The sequence below is a fragment of the Peromyscus leucopus genome, chromosome 1, assembly GCF_004664715.2.
Source record: "Peromyscus leucopus breed LL Stock chromosome 1, UCI_PerLeu_2.1, whole genome shotgun sequence".
NCBI lineage: Eukaryota > Metazoa > Chordata > Mammalia > Rodentia > Cricetidae > Peromyscus > Peromyscus leucopus.
The window spans coordinates 123221597-123234709 of NC_051063.1; the positions used below are offsets into that span (position 1 = coordinate 123221597).

Here is a 13113-nt window from a genome sequence, read left to right on the forward strand (position 1 = left end):
CCCTTTGCCTCTTCGGTTGTGCCTCCTCAGCGTGTATACACACGTGAGTGTATGGTTGTGCCTCCTCAGCGTGTATACACACGTGAGTGTATGGTTGTGACTCCTCTCAGCGTGTATACACATGGGAGTGTATGATTGTGCCTCCTCTCAGCGTGTATACACATGGGAGTGTATGCACAGTTATAGACTCCCCCTTTTATTGCAACCCTAAGTTTTAATCTCAGCATGTATTCCTAAAGAAAGGGTTACAACATTGTTACCAAGTCCAAGAAATTTAACTGTGACCTAGTGCTAGTATCTACATAGAAGGACATGTATCTTAAATGTGTAGCTTTAAGCATCCTCTCATTAAAGAAATTTGAAATGTGATCATTTCAGCATAGTACCTGAAGTTGGTCTTGATGAAATCTCATCGGGCCAAATTGCACATCAGTTTCTGATACCTGTAAGAAAGAGATTTGCTTATATTTTTCTCTCTCCACTTAGTGTCACAGATAAAAGTAAAATATCTACTCTAAAATTACATAAATATTAGTTAAGTAAGAGGAATTGCAACCACACACTTTAAACCCCCAGGAAAAATGAGAATAGGAAAGAATGACAGTGTGTTGATCTCAGGGTGACTGTCTGTTGCTAGCTCTGTGTAACTTTTTTCTTGGTGGGTTTTTTTTTTTTTTTTTTGAGACAGGGTTTCTCTGTTAGCCCTGGCTGTCCTGGAACTCACTCTGTAGACCAGGCTGACCTCAGACTCAGAGATCCGCCTGCCTCTGCCTCCTGAGTGCTGGGATTAAAGGTGTGCCCAGCTGAGGACATTAAGTTGTAGATTCTGAAAAAATAGGAAAGAAGAAAGAAAATGTAGCTAATCTCAGTGGTGCTGTCTTTTGTTAGATTGTTTTAACTTTAAGAGAACTGCTCAACATGTATACAATAATCAAAAAGTTAGGTAGAAGGTCATGGAGGAAGATACCTAAAGTTAACCTGTGGCCTCTACATACATGTGCACTCACATACACCTCCACCACATGGACAGACATGCACTATATACCCCTCCCCAAAGGATATATATGTATATCTATGTACAGACACACAGTACTAGTCTTCTAGAAGAATATATATACATATACGTATATATGTGTATATATACACATACATATGTATATGTATATATACACGCATGTGTGTATATATGTATATATATATGTGTGTGTATATATACACACACACACACATACATACATACATACATACATACATACACACATACACACACACTTGATTCCTGTTCTGACAAAGCTCAGCCTAGGAAAAGAGACAGATTTTGGAATCTAAGATCCCATGTGCTGAAGAGATTCCTACCTTAAGCCCCTGGGTGACAGTGTGATCCATATCTAGAACAACAACCCTACAACTAGATACTTCCTATAAAGTATCTCCTGCTCATCTCTCTTCTCAAGCCATAAACTAAGTACAAAAAATGTAACAAAATATGATTAGGTAATTCACCTATGATTTTAACTATGAAAAGCTGATTGGTTAGTTTTATGTCAATCTTATACAAGCCAGGTCATTTGGGAAGAGGGACTCCTAGTTGAGAAATGCCTCCTCCTGGCAAGTCTAAATTAGTGATTGATGTGAGACGGCCCAGCCCACTGTGGTCCTGGGTGCTATAAGAAAGCAGGCCAAGCAAGCCATGAGGGAGCAAGCCAGTGAGCAGTACTCTCCCATGGCCTCTTGCATCACCTCCTGCCTCAGTTCCTGCCCTGACTTCCCTGGACCACAGATTTATAAGCTGTTACTTCCCCAGTTACTTTTGGTCATGGTGTTTTATCACAGCAGTAGAAACCCTAACTAGGACACCAATATTCAATTATGAACCACTGATAAAGTTTCTGATTTGCTTTATGATAATTTTGTTTCTCTAAAGCAATTAGAGGAATGAATGTAACAATTTTAGACCTAATATTGAAGGGAGATTCTTTGGAAAAGTGAATGGTGAGGAGAACAGGTACCCAAGGATCCCACCCTCCTGGGACATGTTACTGTGGGACATCATGGTAAGGGTGAGCATAAATAGATGCTAAAGCCAGAATTTTTTTTAAAAAAGAGAATATAGTCAGCCTTTAATTCCAGCACTCGGGGAAGGAACCATCACCATGGGACGCGACCAGAACGGACCCGAGCATCCTGCCCGAGGCCAACCCGGGACCCAGCAGCCCATTGATCGTGCAAAGCCCAACAACTTGGAGGTGTTGGTGAGATTACCCTACTAATCAACCTGTCCAGCTAAGATCCATACGGGAGAGGTTTCAGAAGCCTGCAGCCTGCAGTCTGAGGAAACAAGATCAACTGAGGAGCGAGCAGAGCGTGACCTGAGAACGCAAGAGAAGGAGCCATCCAGCCACTGAACCAGATTACCAGAGTCATAAGTCCACCCTACACCAACGGGGAACAAGTAAGGCCCCATCTCCGGATGGGCAGACCAGGTCTCTAGCCCCTAGGCCCTGGGGGCAATTGCCCCTCCCCACAGCCATTGGAGCCCCAGGGACCAGGCAGCTACCTTTCCTTGCTCCCTCACCAAAAAAACCAGCCCCTGTGAACCCAACAAGCACCGGAGCCATAAGCCGACCCTGCACCAATTGGGAATAGCTACTCCCTGAGACAGAACCCACTAACACCAATTGGACTAAGCTGCTCCCGGAGAAACAGAGCCCAGCACCGATTCGACCAAGTGCTCCCAGTGGACCAAGACTATCAATTGGAACAAGAGAGGCGCCCTCAGATACAGACACCACCTGCACCCAGCAGAGGAAGAGATGGGTAGACGCCAGTGCTAAAATACAGGCAACAACATAAAGACCTATATGACACCATCAGAACCAGGTGATTCTACACCTGCAAGACCTGAACATACCAAGGCAGAAGAAATCAATCCTAAAAATGACTTTAAGAAGATGATAGAGGCCCTTAAGGAAATGAAAAACTCCCTTAAAGAGGAAACAAAACAATCCCTTAAGGAAATGGAATTAAGAGACTATGGTCCAGGACAACTAAATGACAGACCTGGGGGAAGGTGACAGTCAGTGTGAGAGGCAGCAGGAGCTTTCTACCTAAGCAATACTGCACCGATAAAATGAGTCTGCAATAACTATTGTGATACACAGTCAATGTGGAGCTTCAGTCAGTTTCCACTCTTGGTGCCAGCCCACCAGACTGAGCTCCATGCAGGTAGTGTGCACAAGTTCCCAGAACAACCTGACATAAATGCCAGGAAAGAGCATGGGCATACAGGCTTCCTCCCTCCAAATCTCAGAAATTGGTGTTCCAATCACAACTATTGCTTCTGATCACTGATTTCTGATCAAGAAGCAGGTAGCAGTAAAAACACCATTAAGGGGAAATCTATAGGCATACATGTTTACATTAAAAAGTCACAATGAAAAAAAAATAAAGAGTCACAATGGGGGCTGGAGAGACAGAACAGCACTTAAGAGCATATGCTGCTCTTGCAGAGGACTGGAGTTTGGTTCGCAGCTCACAACTGCCTGTGACTCCAGCTCCAGGGGGACCTGCTGCCTCTGACCTCCACAGGCACCTGCACTTGTACACACATGCATATACCCACAACATTTTAAAAATTAAGAATCACAATAGATCTCAAATTATCAAACTAGCTTTATAACTTAAGGAACTAGAAAAATAATGCACTAAACCAGAGCTTCCAGGAGAAAGAAAATAATAAAGAGTAGGAGCAAAGTGAAATAAAGACCAGACAATAGAGGAAATCAATAAAGCCAAAATATGATTCTTGTGTGTGGGGGGGTTTGATGAACCTTTACTTAGATAGACAAATCAAAGAGAAAAGACTCAAATTCCTAAATCACAAATTAAAGTGGAGATAGCATTTCTAATTATATGACAATAAAAAGGATTATGAAAGTACAAGGAACAATTATGCACCTAATAAATTGGGTAATCTGGACCTAACAGACACATTTCTAGAAACATAAAACCTACTGAGATTAAATCACACTCACACAGAAAATCTGAACAGATGAATGAATTCTATCATTTAAAGAGTACCTATCTTCTTCGAAGTCTCCCAAACTAACTACAAAAGTATTACCCTGACACCAGACTAGTCAGACACAGAAAACTATACACCAATGTCCCTCAAGGACTGGATAGAAACACCCTCAATGAACACTGGCAAACTCAACCCAACAGCATATTAAGATGGTTATATCTGGGCTGGGGAGACTCAGTGGGTAAAGTGATATCTGTACAAGTGTGAGGACCTGAGTCTGACCCCAAGCATCCTCCTTAAAAAAAAAAAGCCAACATTGTGGAGGCAGAAAGGTGAGTCCCCTGGTGCACTCTAGGCCAGTGACAGAGCCTATTTCATAAGGTAAGAAGTCAGTAGGTCAAGGCACTCAGCACACAAGTCTGGTGACCCGAGTCTGAGCCTCAGACCTCACGTAAAGGTGGAAGGAGAAAGGTGAGGTCTGCTTAACTACCCCACAAAGTAGTTCTCGGACAGCGGAATGCCTGTCACCACCCATGTGCCCATGACCCTCCCACACACACACAGCCAATGAAAAGTGTAACAGCGGGAACAATGAAAAGAAAAAACAAAGGTGGAGAGCTCTGAAGAATGACAGAGAGGCTGGCCTCCGGCTTCTACATGAATGCCCACACGTGTACATGTGCACACCACACCACACACACACACACACACACACACACACACACACTCACACACGCCAATGATGATCTACCATTAGCCAAGTGAGAGTTATTCCTGGGATATGAGGATGATTCAGTGTATGAAAATCAGCAAATATAATGCACTACTAACAGAGTGGAGGAAAGATATCACATGATAATCTCAACTGATGCAGGAAAAACATTTGACAAAATTCTAAATAAACATCCTTTCGTGACAAAAAGTGGTTAACTAGGAATAGAGAGAACTACCTAGACATAATAAACCCACAGCAAACATACCCATTAGGGAAAGAATAAAAACGGTTCCTCTAAACTTAGGAACAGGCGAGAACCCTGCTTCACTACTTTGTTCAGCACAGCCACTGGGAGTTCTAGACAAAACAATTAGGCAAGGGAATAATGAGGCATTCAAAATAAAGAAGGAGTAAAGCTATCTTTATTCATAGATAATACAACCTTAATAAAGAAAATCCAGAGGATCCCACAAGAAAACTGCTAGGACTAATAGGTGGATTCAGCAGGATACAATGTATTACTACACTTAGTAATCGGAAAGGAATTTGAAAAGAACGCACTTGATAGAGTAGCAAAAACAAATTATTCAGCTGGGGAGATGGCTCAGTCAGGAAAACGCTCTCTGTACATGAATGAGGGTCTGAGTTTGGATCCGCACCACCAGCGGAAAGTTGGGCACAGTAATGTGCCTGTTGAAACCCAAGTACTGGATGGGGACAGAGAGACAAGTATATTCTAGGGGCTCACTGGCCAGCCCGTTTAACTGAAATAGTGAGCTCCAGGTTCAGCTTCAAAAAGAAGAGAAGAGAAGAGAAGAGAAGAGAAGAGAAGAGAAGAGAAGAGAAGAGAAGAGAAGAGAAGAGAAGAGAAGAGAAGAGAAGAAAAGAAAAAGGTGGAAAGGCTGGATGTGGTAGCACACACCTTAATCCCCAGCACTCAGGAGTCAGAGGCAGCCAAATCTTTATGAACTTATGAGTTTGAATCTTTATGTGAAGGCCAGCCTGGTCTACACCGTGAGTATAAGGCCAGCCAGGGCAACACAGTGAGACTGTCTCAAAACAATACAAAACAAAAACAAAAACACAGTAATGACGACAATGAGGAGGAGGGAGAGAAAGAGAAAGAGAAAGAGAAAGAAAAGAGAGAAAGAAAGCATGACAGAGGCAGAACCAGCTGGGACCTCAGGCCTTCACACATGCATGCACACATATACACCAAGCCCATATGCCACGTACACACCCAAACTTTTTAACTGAATGGAAGCATATCTCATGTTTATGGAGTAGAAGACTCACTAAGATGTCAGTGCAACCTAAAGCAATCGACACATTCATTGGGTCCTTATAAAATCCCAATGCTTTCCTTTGCTTTTTGGCAGAAACAGAAATGTACATTCTAGAACTCATATGGAAACTCAGAGGATCTCTAATAGCCAAAACAATCTTGAAAAGGAATGCTCTGCAAGACTCCTATTTCTTAATTTCAACTTACACAAGACTACAGCAATCAAAGCTGGTACAGACAGAGAGACCAAAATGGACAGAGAGGCTAGAGCACGATTCTTGCATATGTCCTCAAATATTTTTTTTCCCGAGACAGGGTTTCTCTGTGTAGCTTTGCGCCTTTCCTGGAACTCCCTCTGTAGACCAGGCTGGCCTTGAACTCACAGAGATCCGCCTGGCTCTGCCTCCCGAGTGCTGGGATTAAAGGCGTGCTCCACCACCGCCTGGCTATCCTCAAATAATTTTTAACAAAGATGCCAGGATGACTGAATGGGGACAACGACAGTCCTTTCAACAAATGAGGAGGGGGAAACTAGACACTCAGACATAAATAATGAAGTTGGATGCTTATCTAGTGCCATAGTCAAAACCTGACAAAATGAAGAAAGGACTTAAGTATAAGATACAAAATATAAAACTCATAGAAGAAAACAGAATGAAAGCACTCAATACTGGATTTAGCAATAATTCCTTAAATATGACACTAATGGCTCAGGCAGCAAAAAAATTCATAGAAATATTGTACATCAAAAGAGTATTAACAGAGTAAAAAGGCAAATAACATACGGAGAGAAAATGTTTACAGATCATGTATTTGATAAGAAATTGAGACCCTGAGCATATGGAACACAACAATTCAACAGACAACCTGATTAAAATGCCCTCTTCTGACCTAAGCAGGCATCAAGCATGTACACACATGTGGGGAAAACACACACATAAAATAAAATGAATAAATTTAATAAAAATTTTCTTTAAAAAAGGGCAAAGGACTTGCATAGACATTTCTCAAAGAAGATGTACAAATAAGAAACACATGTAAAGATGTTCAATATTAACAATCATTTTTAAAATGTATTTTTTTTGGTTTATTTTTATTTTTTGAGACAGGGTTTCTCTGTGTAGCACTGGCTGTTCTAGAACTTGCTCTGTAGACCTGGCTAGCCTCAAATTCATAGAGATCTGCCTGCCTCTGTCTCCCAGAGAGCTGGGATTAAAGGTGTGCACCACCACCACCTGGCTAAGATGTAAATTTTTAAAAGAGATGGCTTTGTGGTTAAGAGCACTTATTGCTCTTCCAGAAGACCAGGTTTAGTACCCAGAATCTACATGGTGGCTCACAACCATCTATAACTCCAGTTCCAGGGAATCCAGCACCCTCGTTGGTCCTCTGCAGGAACCAGGCATATATGTGGTGCACATATATATGTGAAAACAAACACTCATATACAGAACATAAAAATAAATCTTAAAATTGACTTAAAGTAAAAGATATAAATTAAAAGTACAAGATATCACCTCACTCCTATTAATATGGCTACTATTTTTTAAAGCAAAAAATAGGTGTCCATGAGGGTGTAGAGAATATGGAAAACTTGAGCACTGTTGGTAGAAATATAAAATGGCACAGCTACAGTGGAAAATAATATGGCAATTCCACAAAAATTAAAAATAGGATTATCATGTGATCCATCAATTCCACTTCTGGTTTTATGCTCAAAAGAATTGAAAGCAGTAATTCACACAGATGTCTGTACACTGTTCATAGCAGAATCATTCAGAATAGCTGAAACATAGAAGCAACCTAAATATCCATCAGTTGAATGGATAAGCAAACAGAGCACATAAATACAAGAGAATGTTCAAACACAGCAAGGAAAGGAATCCTGACATATATGCTATAACACGGAAGAACACTGGATATTATGAGAAGTGAAATATGAGCCATGAGAGGATCATTCTTCAAGGTTACACTTATGGAACCTTTAGATCTTTGAAAAAGTTGGTGAGATAACTTTTAGGAAAGACAGCTTAACTTTATAACCTCAACTTATAAAAACAACCCAACTACTAGATTAGTTTTTGAAAAACAGAAGAAACTATATGTTCATCCCTTAAAAGATTTAAGACCAAACTTCAGACGCTGTAAAGTTTTAGTAATATCATTTTAAAAGGTTCATGTTTCAGCAAGTGGTCAAATAGACCACTCAACGCTTGATTTACTTAGCTAGACAGCATTTACATCCTGTACATCCTGTCTACAGGGAGTATCCGGGTCTTAGGAGCTCTATGAACAGAGTATCTATCTGTCCAGCTGGACAATCAACCACCTACCACTACGCCCACCCCACTGCCATGCCTGCAGAAACATAACTACCACCAGGAAATCTGACGCTATCCCTCAGTGAACGGAAGTAAGCCACAGGTCCTCGGAGTAAACAGCTTCCCATCTGCTCTAGGTAAGGGGAGGGGACCACTGGGATTCCTGCATCCATCCTTGTCTCATGCTTCATAAACAAAATCAAACTGACCTAATACTTCAGGCCACAGCCCCTTTAATTTAGTTTTTACATTATTATTGACAATAAAATAGTCATTTTCAAATCAATTTTAATAACGTAGCTTTTATTTATCTCTCAGCTTCAAATGTAGCCAACATTTTTAGATTGTTTTTAGATAACAGAGAGACAACAGTGTGTGTCAAGAGTTGTGTCTTGCCAGGTGGTGGTGGCGCACCCCTTTAATCCCAGCACTTGGGAGGCAGAGGCCAGACTGGTCTACAGAGAAACCCTGTTTCACAAAACAAAAGCAAAAATCAACCAAACAAACAAAGCAAACAACAACAACAAAATACAACAGCAATAAAATAGAGCTGTGTCCTAATTTTTGTTTCAGTACTTTGGTAAAAACTATGACCAAAACCAACTTTCTTACAATTCCAGTTCATCCTGAAGGGAAGCCAGGGCAGGAACTCAAGGCAGGAACTCAAGCAGAGACTGGGGGAGGGGTGCTGCTTACTGACTCGCTCTCTGTGGCTGGCTCAGCTTGCTTTCTTAGACAGACAACCAGGACCTCCTGCCCAGGGGTGGACTGAAAGAGAGCAACGGATCTACAGATTTGTACTTTGACCTCCACATGGATGCTGTGGCACATGAACAAATACACATAATTAAATTTTAAGAATATGTGGTATCACATGCCTTTAACCTCAGCACTTAGGAAGCAGCAGGCAGATAGATCCCTGTGTGTTCCAGGATAGCCAAGGCTACATAATGAGACTGTTTCCAAATAAATGAATAAATGAATGAAGATTGTAACATTGGAGTGTCAGAAAATAAAGATCTATATTTGTATCATAGCAACAAAATATTTTGACAAATATGACTGATTAGAAATGACAAAAATTATTATTAGTTCTGTTTAATCTTATCAAATATTTTTGATTATCTGATTGACTGAATATTGGTTACATGTAGCACTAAAGGGCAAAATTAGTCTGTTATGAGTTGAGGACCTGAGGTAGGAAAAGAAAACTATTAGCTAGAGGTGGTGGCATACACCTGTAATCCCAATACCTGGGAGGCTTCCAGAGGATTGCCCGAAGTCTGAGGCCAGGCTGAGCTACACTTCAAAATCCTGGAGACGGCAGCGAGAGGGAGGAAAGAGGACATTATAATCAGTCTATCTGAAATCATAATGCTGCGATTTTCCCTCCCATCCCTTGCCTACTATTATTTTTCCTTCTTAGCTCTCAATCACCATTGGGGAAACGTGTATTTACTATTCTTGGAACGTAGCCAAAGATAACCCTGAGCTTCTGACTCTGCTTCAACATCTCAAGTGCTCGGATTACCAATGTTGGAGACAGAACTGTTAGGCAAGACAACCCATGCCCCAAATTTTTACTCTGTAATTAAATTCATTAACTCCATTTAGCAATGAAGAAGTGAGGCTCAGAACAGAACAATCAAGTAACTGGGAAGCAGCAGTTGTAGGAACAAAACCTAATTCTGTCAGCATTTCATTTCTGTAGCTCTTTTGTATTCTATAGGGCAAAATCTAAATCACCTGCTCTAACTATATCCAGATGAAATCAGGTCAAGAAATGGGCAACCAGTCCTTACCCATTTGACAAATCTTAACTGAGTATCCATGTTGTCCCAAGTGGTTTTTCTAGGCTCTGGAGGTAAACAAAGAACATGGTGGATAACACTTCTACTTAAGAGAGGGAACTGGACTGAGAGGAACTTGGCTGCTAGTTTGAGGAGAGGCTGAGGTAGGCCTCTCTTGGGAGAGCAACATGGGAGTGAGACCTGAACGGCAAAGAGCCAGCCAGCAAGGAGTACCAGGGAGAGGACTCATGGGAACCAGATGGGGCACTAGAAGAAAAAGGGGAAGGGGTCATGAGATGAGGTCATGGGTAAGCAGGGGCCATTATCATACAGAGCTTTGTAAGCCAAGAAATTTGGATATTATTCTGAATTTCGTGAAAAGCTACAGGATGTTATATAAAGCAGTGATACAGTCGGATCTATTTATTAGAATTTTTTCTTACAATATATTTTGTTCATATTCCTTGCCCTTTCCTGGTATAGTCTGACAAACGGAATAAAATAAAAGCCCTTTTGATTGTGGAGAACAGGCCATGGGGAGGTAAGAATAGAGAGGAGAAAGGAAGATTGTGCATTATTCTCAGTGAGAGGGAGTGGAGGCCTGCCTAACAGCTGCCATGGAGATGAGCACATGGGTTTGAGGTAGGTTTTGGAGACTTGATGATGAACACACATGATCTGAAACCACTGGTTCCTAGACCAAAGTCCTGACACCTAACTTGCAGTTTGATGTCAATGAAGTGCGGAGACCTGAGGCTCTGCTAAGACTCCAGATGAGCTTCCTTGGTCCTTGCCAGATCCACCCACAAGATGGCACAAGAAGGACCCTGAGGCAAAGCTCCTAAGAGGCTTTCCCAAGACCTTCTCCCACACTTGACAGCCATACCCATTACCCCAATTCCTTTTTTCCCTCCATTTACCTGTTGTTACTTCCCCTTTCAGTCAATTTAAATAGCAAATATTTACTGCAAGCCTTTTATGTCACCCCATTTGAATATCTAAAGAACTTCATGCTAGAGTGAAGCCATTTAGGGGTTTCCCCAAAAACCACAGTGTTGGGAAAACACTAGGGTCTGTATTAAATGAGTTATTTCTGGTACTGAACACAGGGCCTGACAATGAGTAACCAAATATCCACGGTAAAGACTTTCTAAGGAATTTTGGCTATGCACTATAATTAATTCTATATGCACACATATTATAAGGCATTAATAAAACTGTCTTTTCCTAAAGAGATAGTTCCTTTATAGCACTAAGGCCATAACTTCTAATAAAAGTCATTAAGTTTGATAATGTGAAATACTACACAAAATGGAATCTCGTTCTTAGATATATGTTAATGCTTTGTTATAAGGGACAACTAAAGGCTTTCCAGAAATAAAATGAGCTTGGAGAATACATTTTTCTAGTAAGAATTAACCTATGAAAAATGGGAACAGAGCTGGAGAGATGGCACAGCAGTTAAGAACACTTACTGATTTGCAATGGATGGTCTGGATATTGAAAAAGCATATTCCCAATCATCAGTTAACAAATCACACCAGATGTGATGGTGCAAGCTTGTGATCCCAGCATTTGTGAAGCTGAGGCAGGAGAATAACTGGTGATAAATTGTTTGTAATCTAGGAAATAAAGCTTGCCTGAAGATCAGAGGACAGAGCCAGCCACAGAGTTAGCCATAGAGGCCAGGCAGTGGTGGCCCACACCTTTAATCCTAGCACTGAGGAGGCAGAGATCCATCTAGATTTCTGTGAGTTCAAGGCCACACTGGGCTACACAAGATTAATCCAGTCTAAAAGAGAAACAAAGCCAGGCAGTGGTGGCACACACATTTAATCCCAGCACTAGGAAGGTGGAGACAGGAAGTGATATGGCTGGCCAGAGAAAGGAATATAAGGCGGGAGGAGACAGGAACTCTCGCTCTCTTTCAGGCTGAGGAGTTGGTGAGGTAAGAGGTGGTGGCTGTCTGTGGCTTGCTCTGCTTTTCCGATCTTTCAGCTTTCTCCCTGATATCTGGTTCCAGGTTTTTATTAAGACCAATTAGGATTCATGCAACAAATAACTCATTTTAAGGTGAATCTGAGATACACAGTGTTTTAAGGATCTTGTCTCAGTACAACAGAAAGAGTGTAACAGTGAAAATAAAATAAAAACAATAAGCATCCTTTCTGTCTCTGGAATGAATCTGTTTCAGGCATATTTACACTTGCCAGTCGTGTATAAGAAACACACTGAGCTGGTTGTGGTGGTTCACACTGGTAGGATTTGCTGAAGGAGGCAGAAGCAGGAGGATCACGAGTTCGAGGCCAGCCTGGGAAGAAGGAAAGAAGGAGGGAGGGAGGGAAGGAGGGAGGGAAGGAGGGAGGGAGGAAGGGAGAGAGAGAGAGAAAAGAAAGAAAGAAAGAAAGAAAGAGAGAGAGAGAGAGAGAGAGAGAGAGAGAGAGAGAGAAAAGAAAGACACTGCACAGACAGCAGAGACCCTTGTGCACAGGGCCCTCCAGTGGCGTCTGCCTACCTGACCACTCCCAGCATCCTGGCTGCAAAGGAAGCCCTGCGTTTTTCTAGGCTCGCTATTAAGCCTCAATGAGAGTCGAAGCAGATCACCCGGATGATGACAGTCCACACAACAGGGTCCTCTCTACTCACCCTGGCAGCTTTCATAACCAGTACTGTGAAGGCTGTTCTGACCCTACCACCTGATCAACTGTATTACTTCTAGGCAACCACCTCTTTACTCAGCTGCTCAGTGTTTGAAGATGAAGTGAACTAGCAGACACACAGCTCACTCCGATCAACAGCACACAGTGCTCTTTCATGTGCAGCCATTATTAGTGGAGGGGGATACAAACAGCCCCACTTTGGCTCTAGAAGGGTAAAGAAATCCTTGAGCCGTGGAGGTGTCTTAGCTTCATTTTGTTGGTTTTTCCCTTGTTGCTATAGGAAAATACCACGACAAACGTAGTTTAAGGGAAAGCAGC

General features: G+C 41.8%; 1 protein-coding gene across 1 annotated transcript in view; it reads right to left on the bottom strand.

The window, feature by feature from the left end:
- The window catches only part of Pde8a (phosphodiesterase 8A), a 138353-nt gene that overhangs the window by 57270 nt on the left and 67970 nt on the right, over positions 1-13113 (bottom strand). The window contains exon 2 of the mRNA XM_028873782.2: positions 387-443. Within this exon, the coding sequence (XP_028729615.1) occupies positions 387-443 (57 nt within the window). The remainder of the gene's footprint in view (positions 1-386; positions 444-13113) is intronic.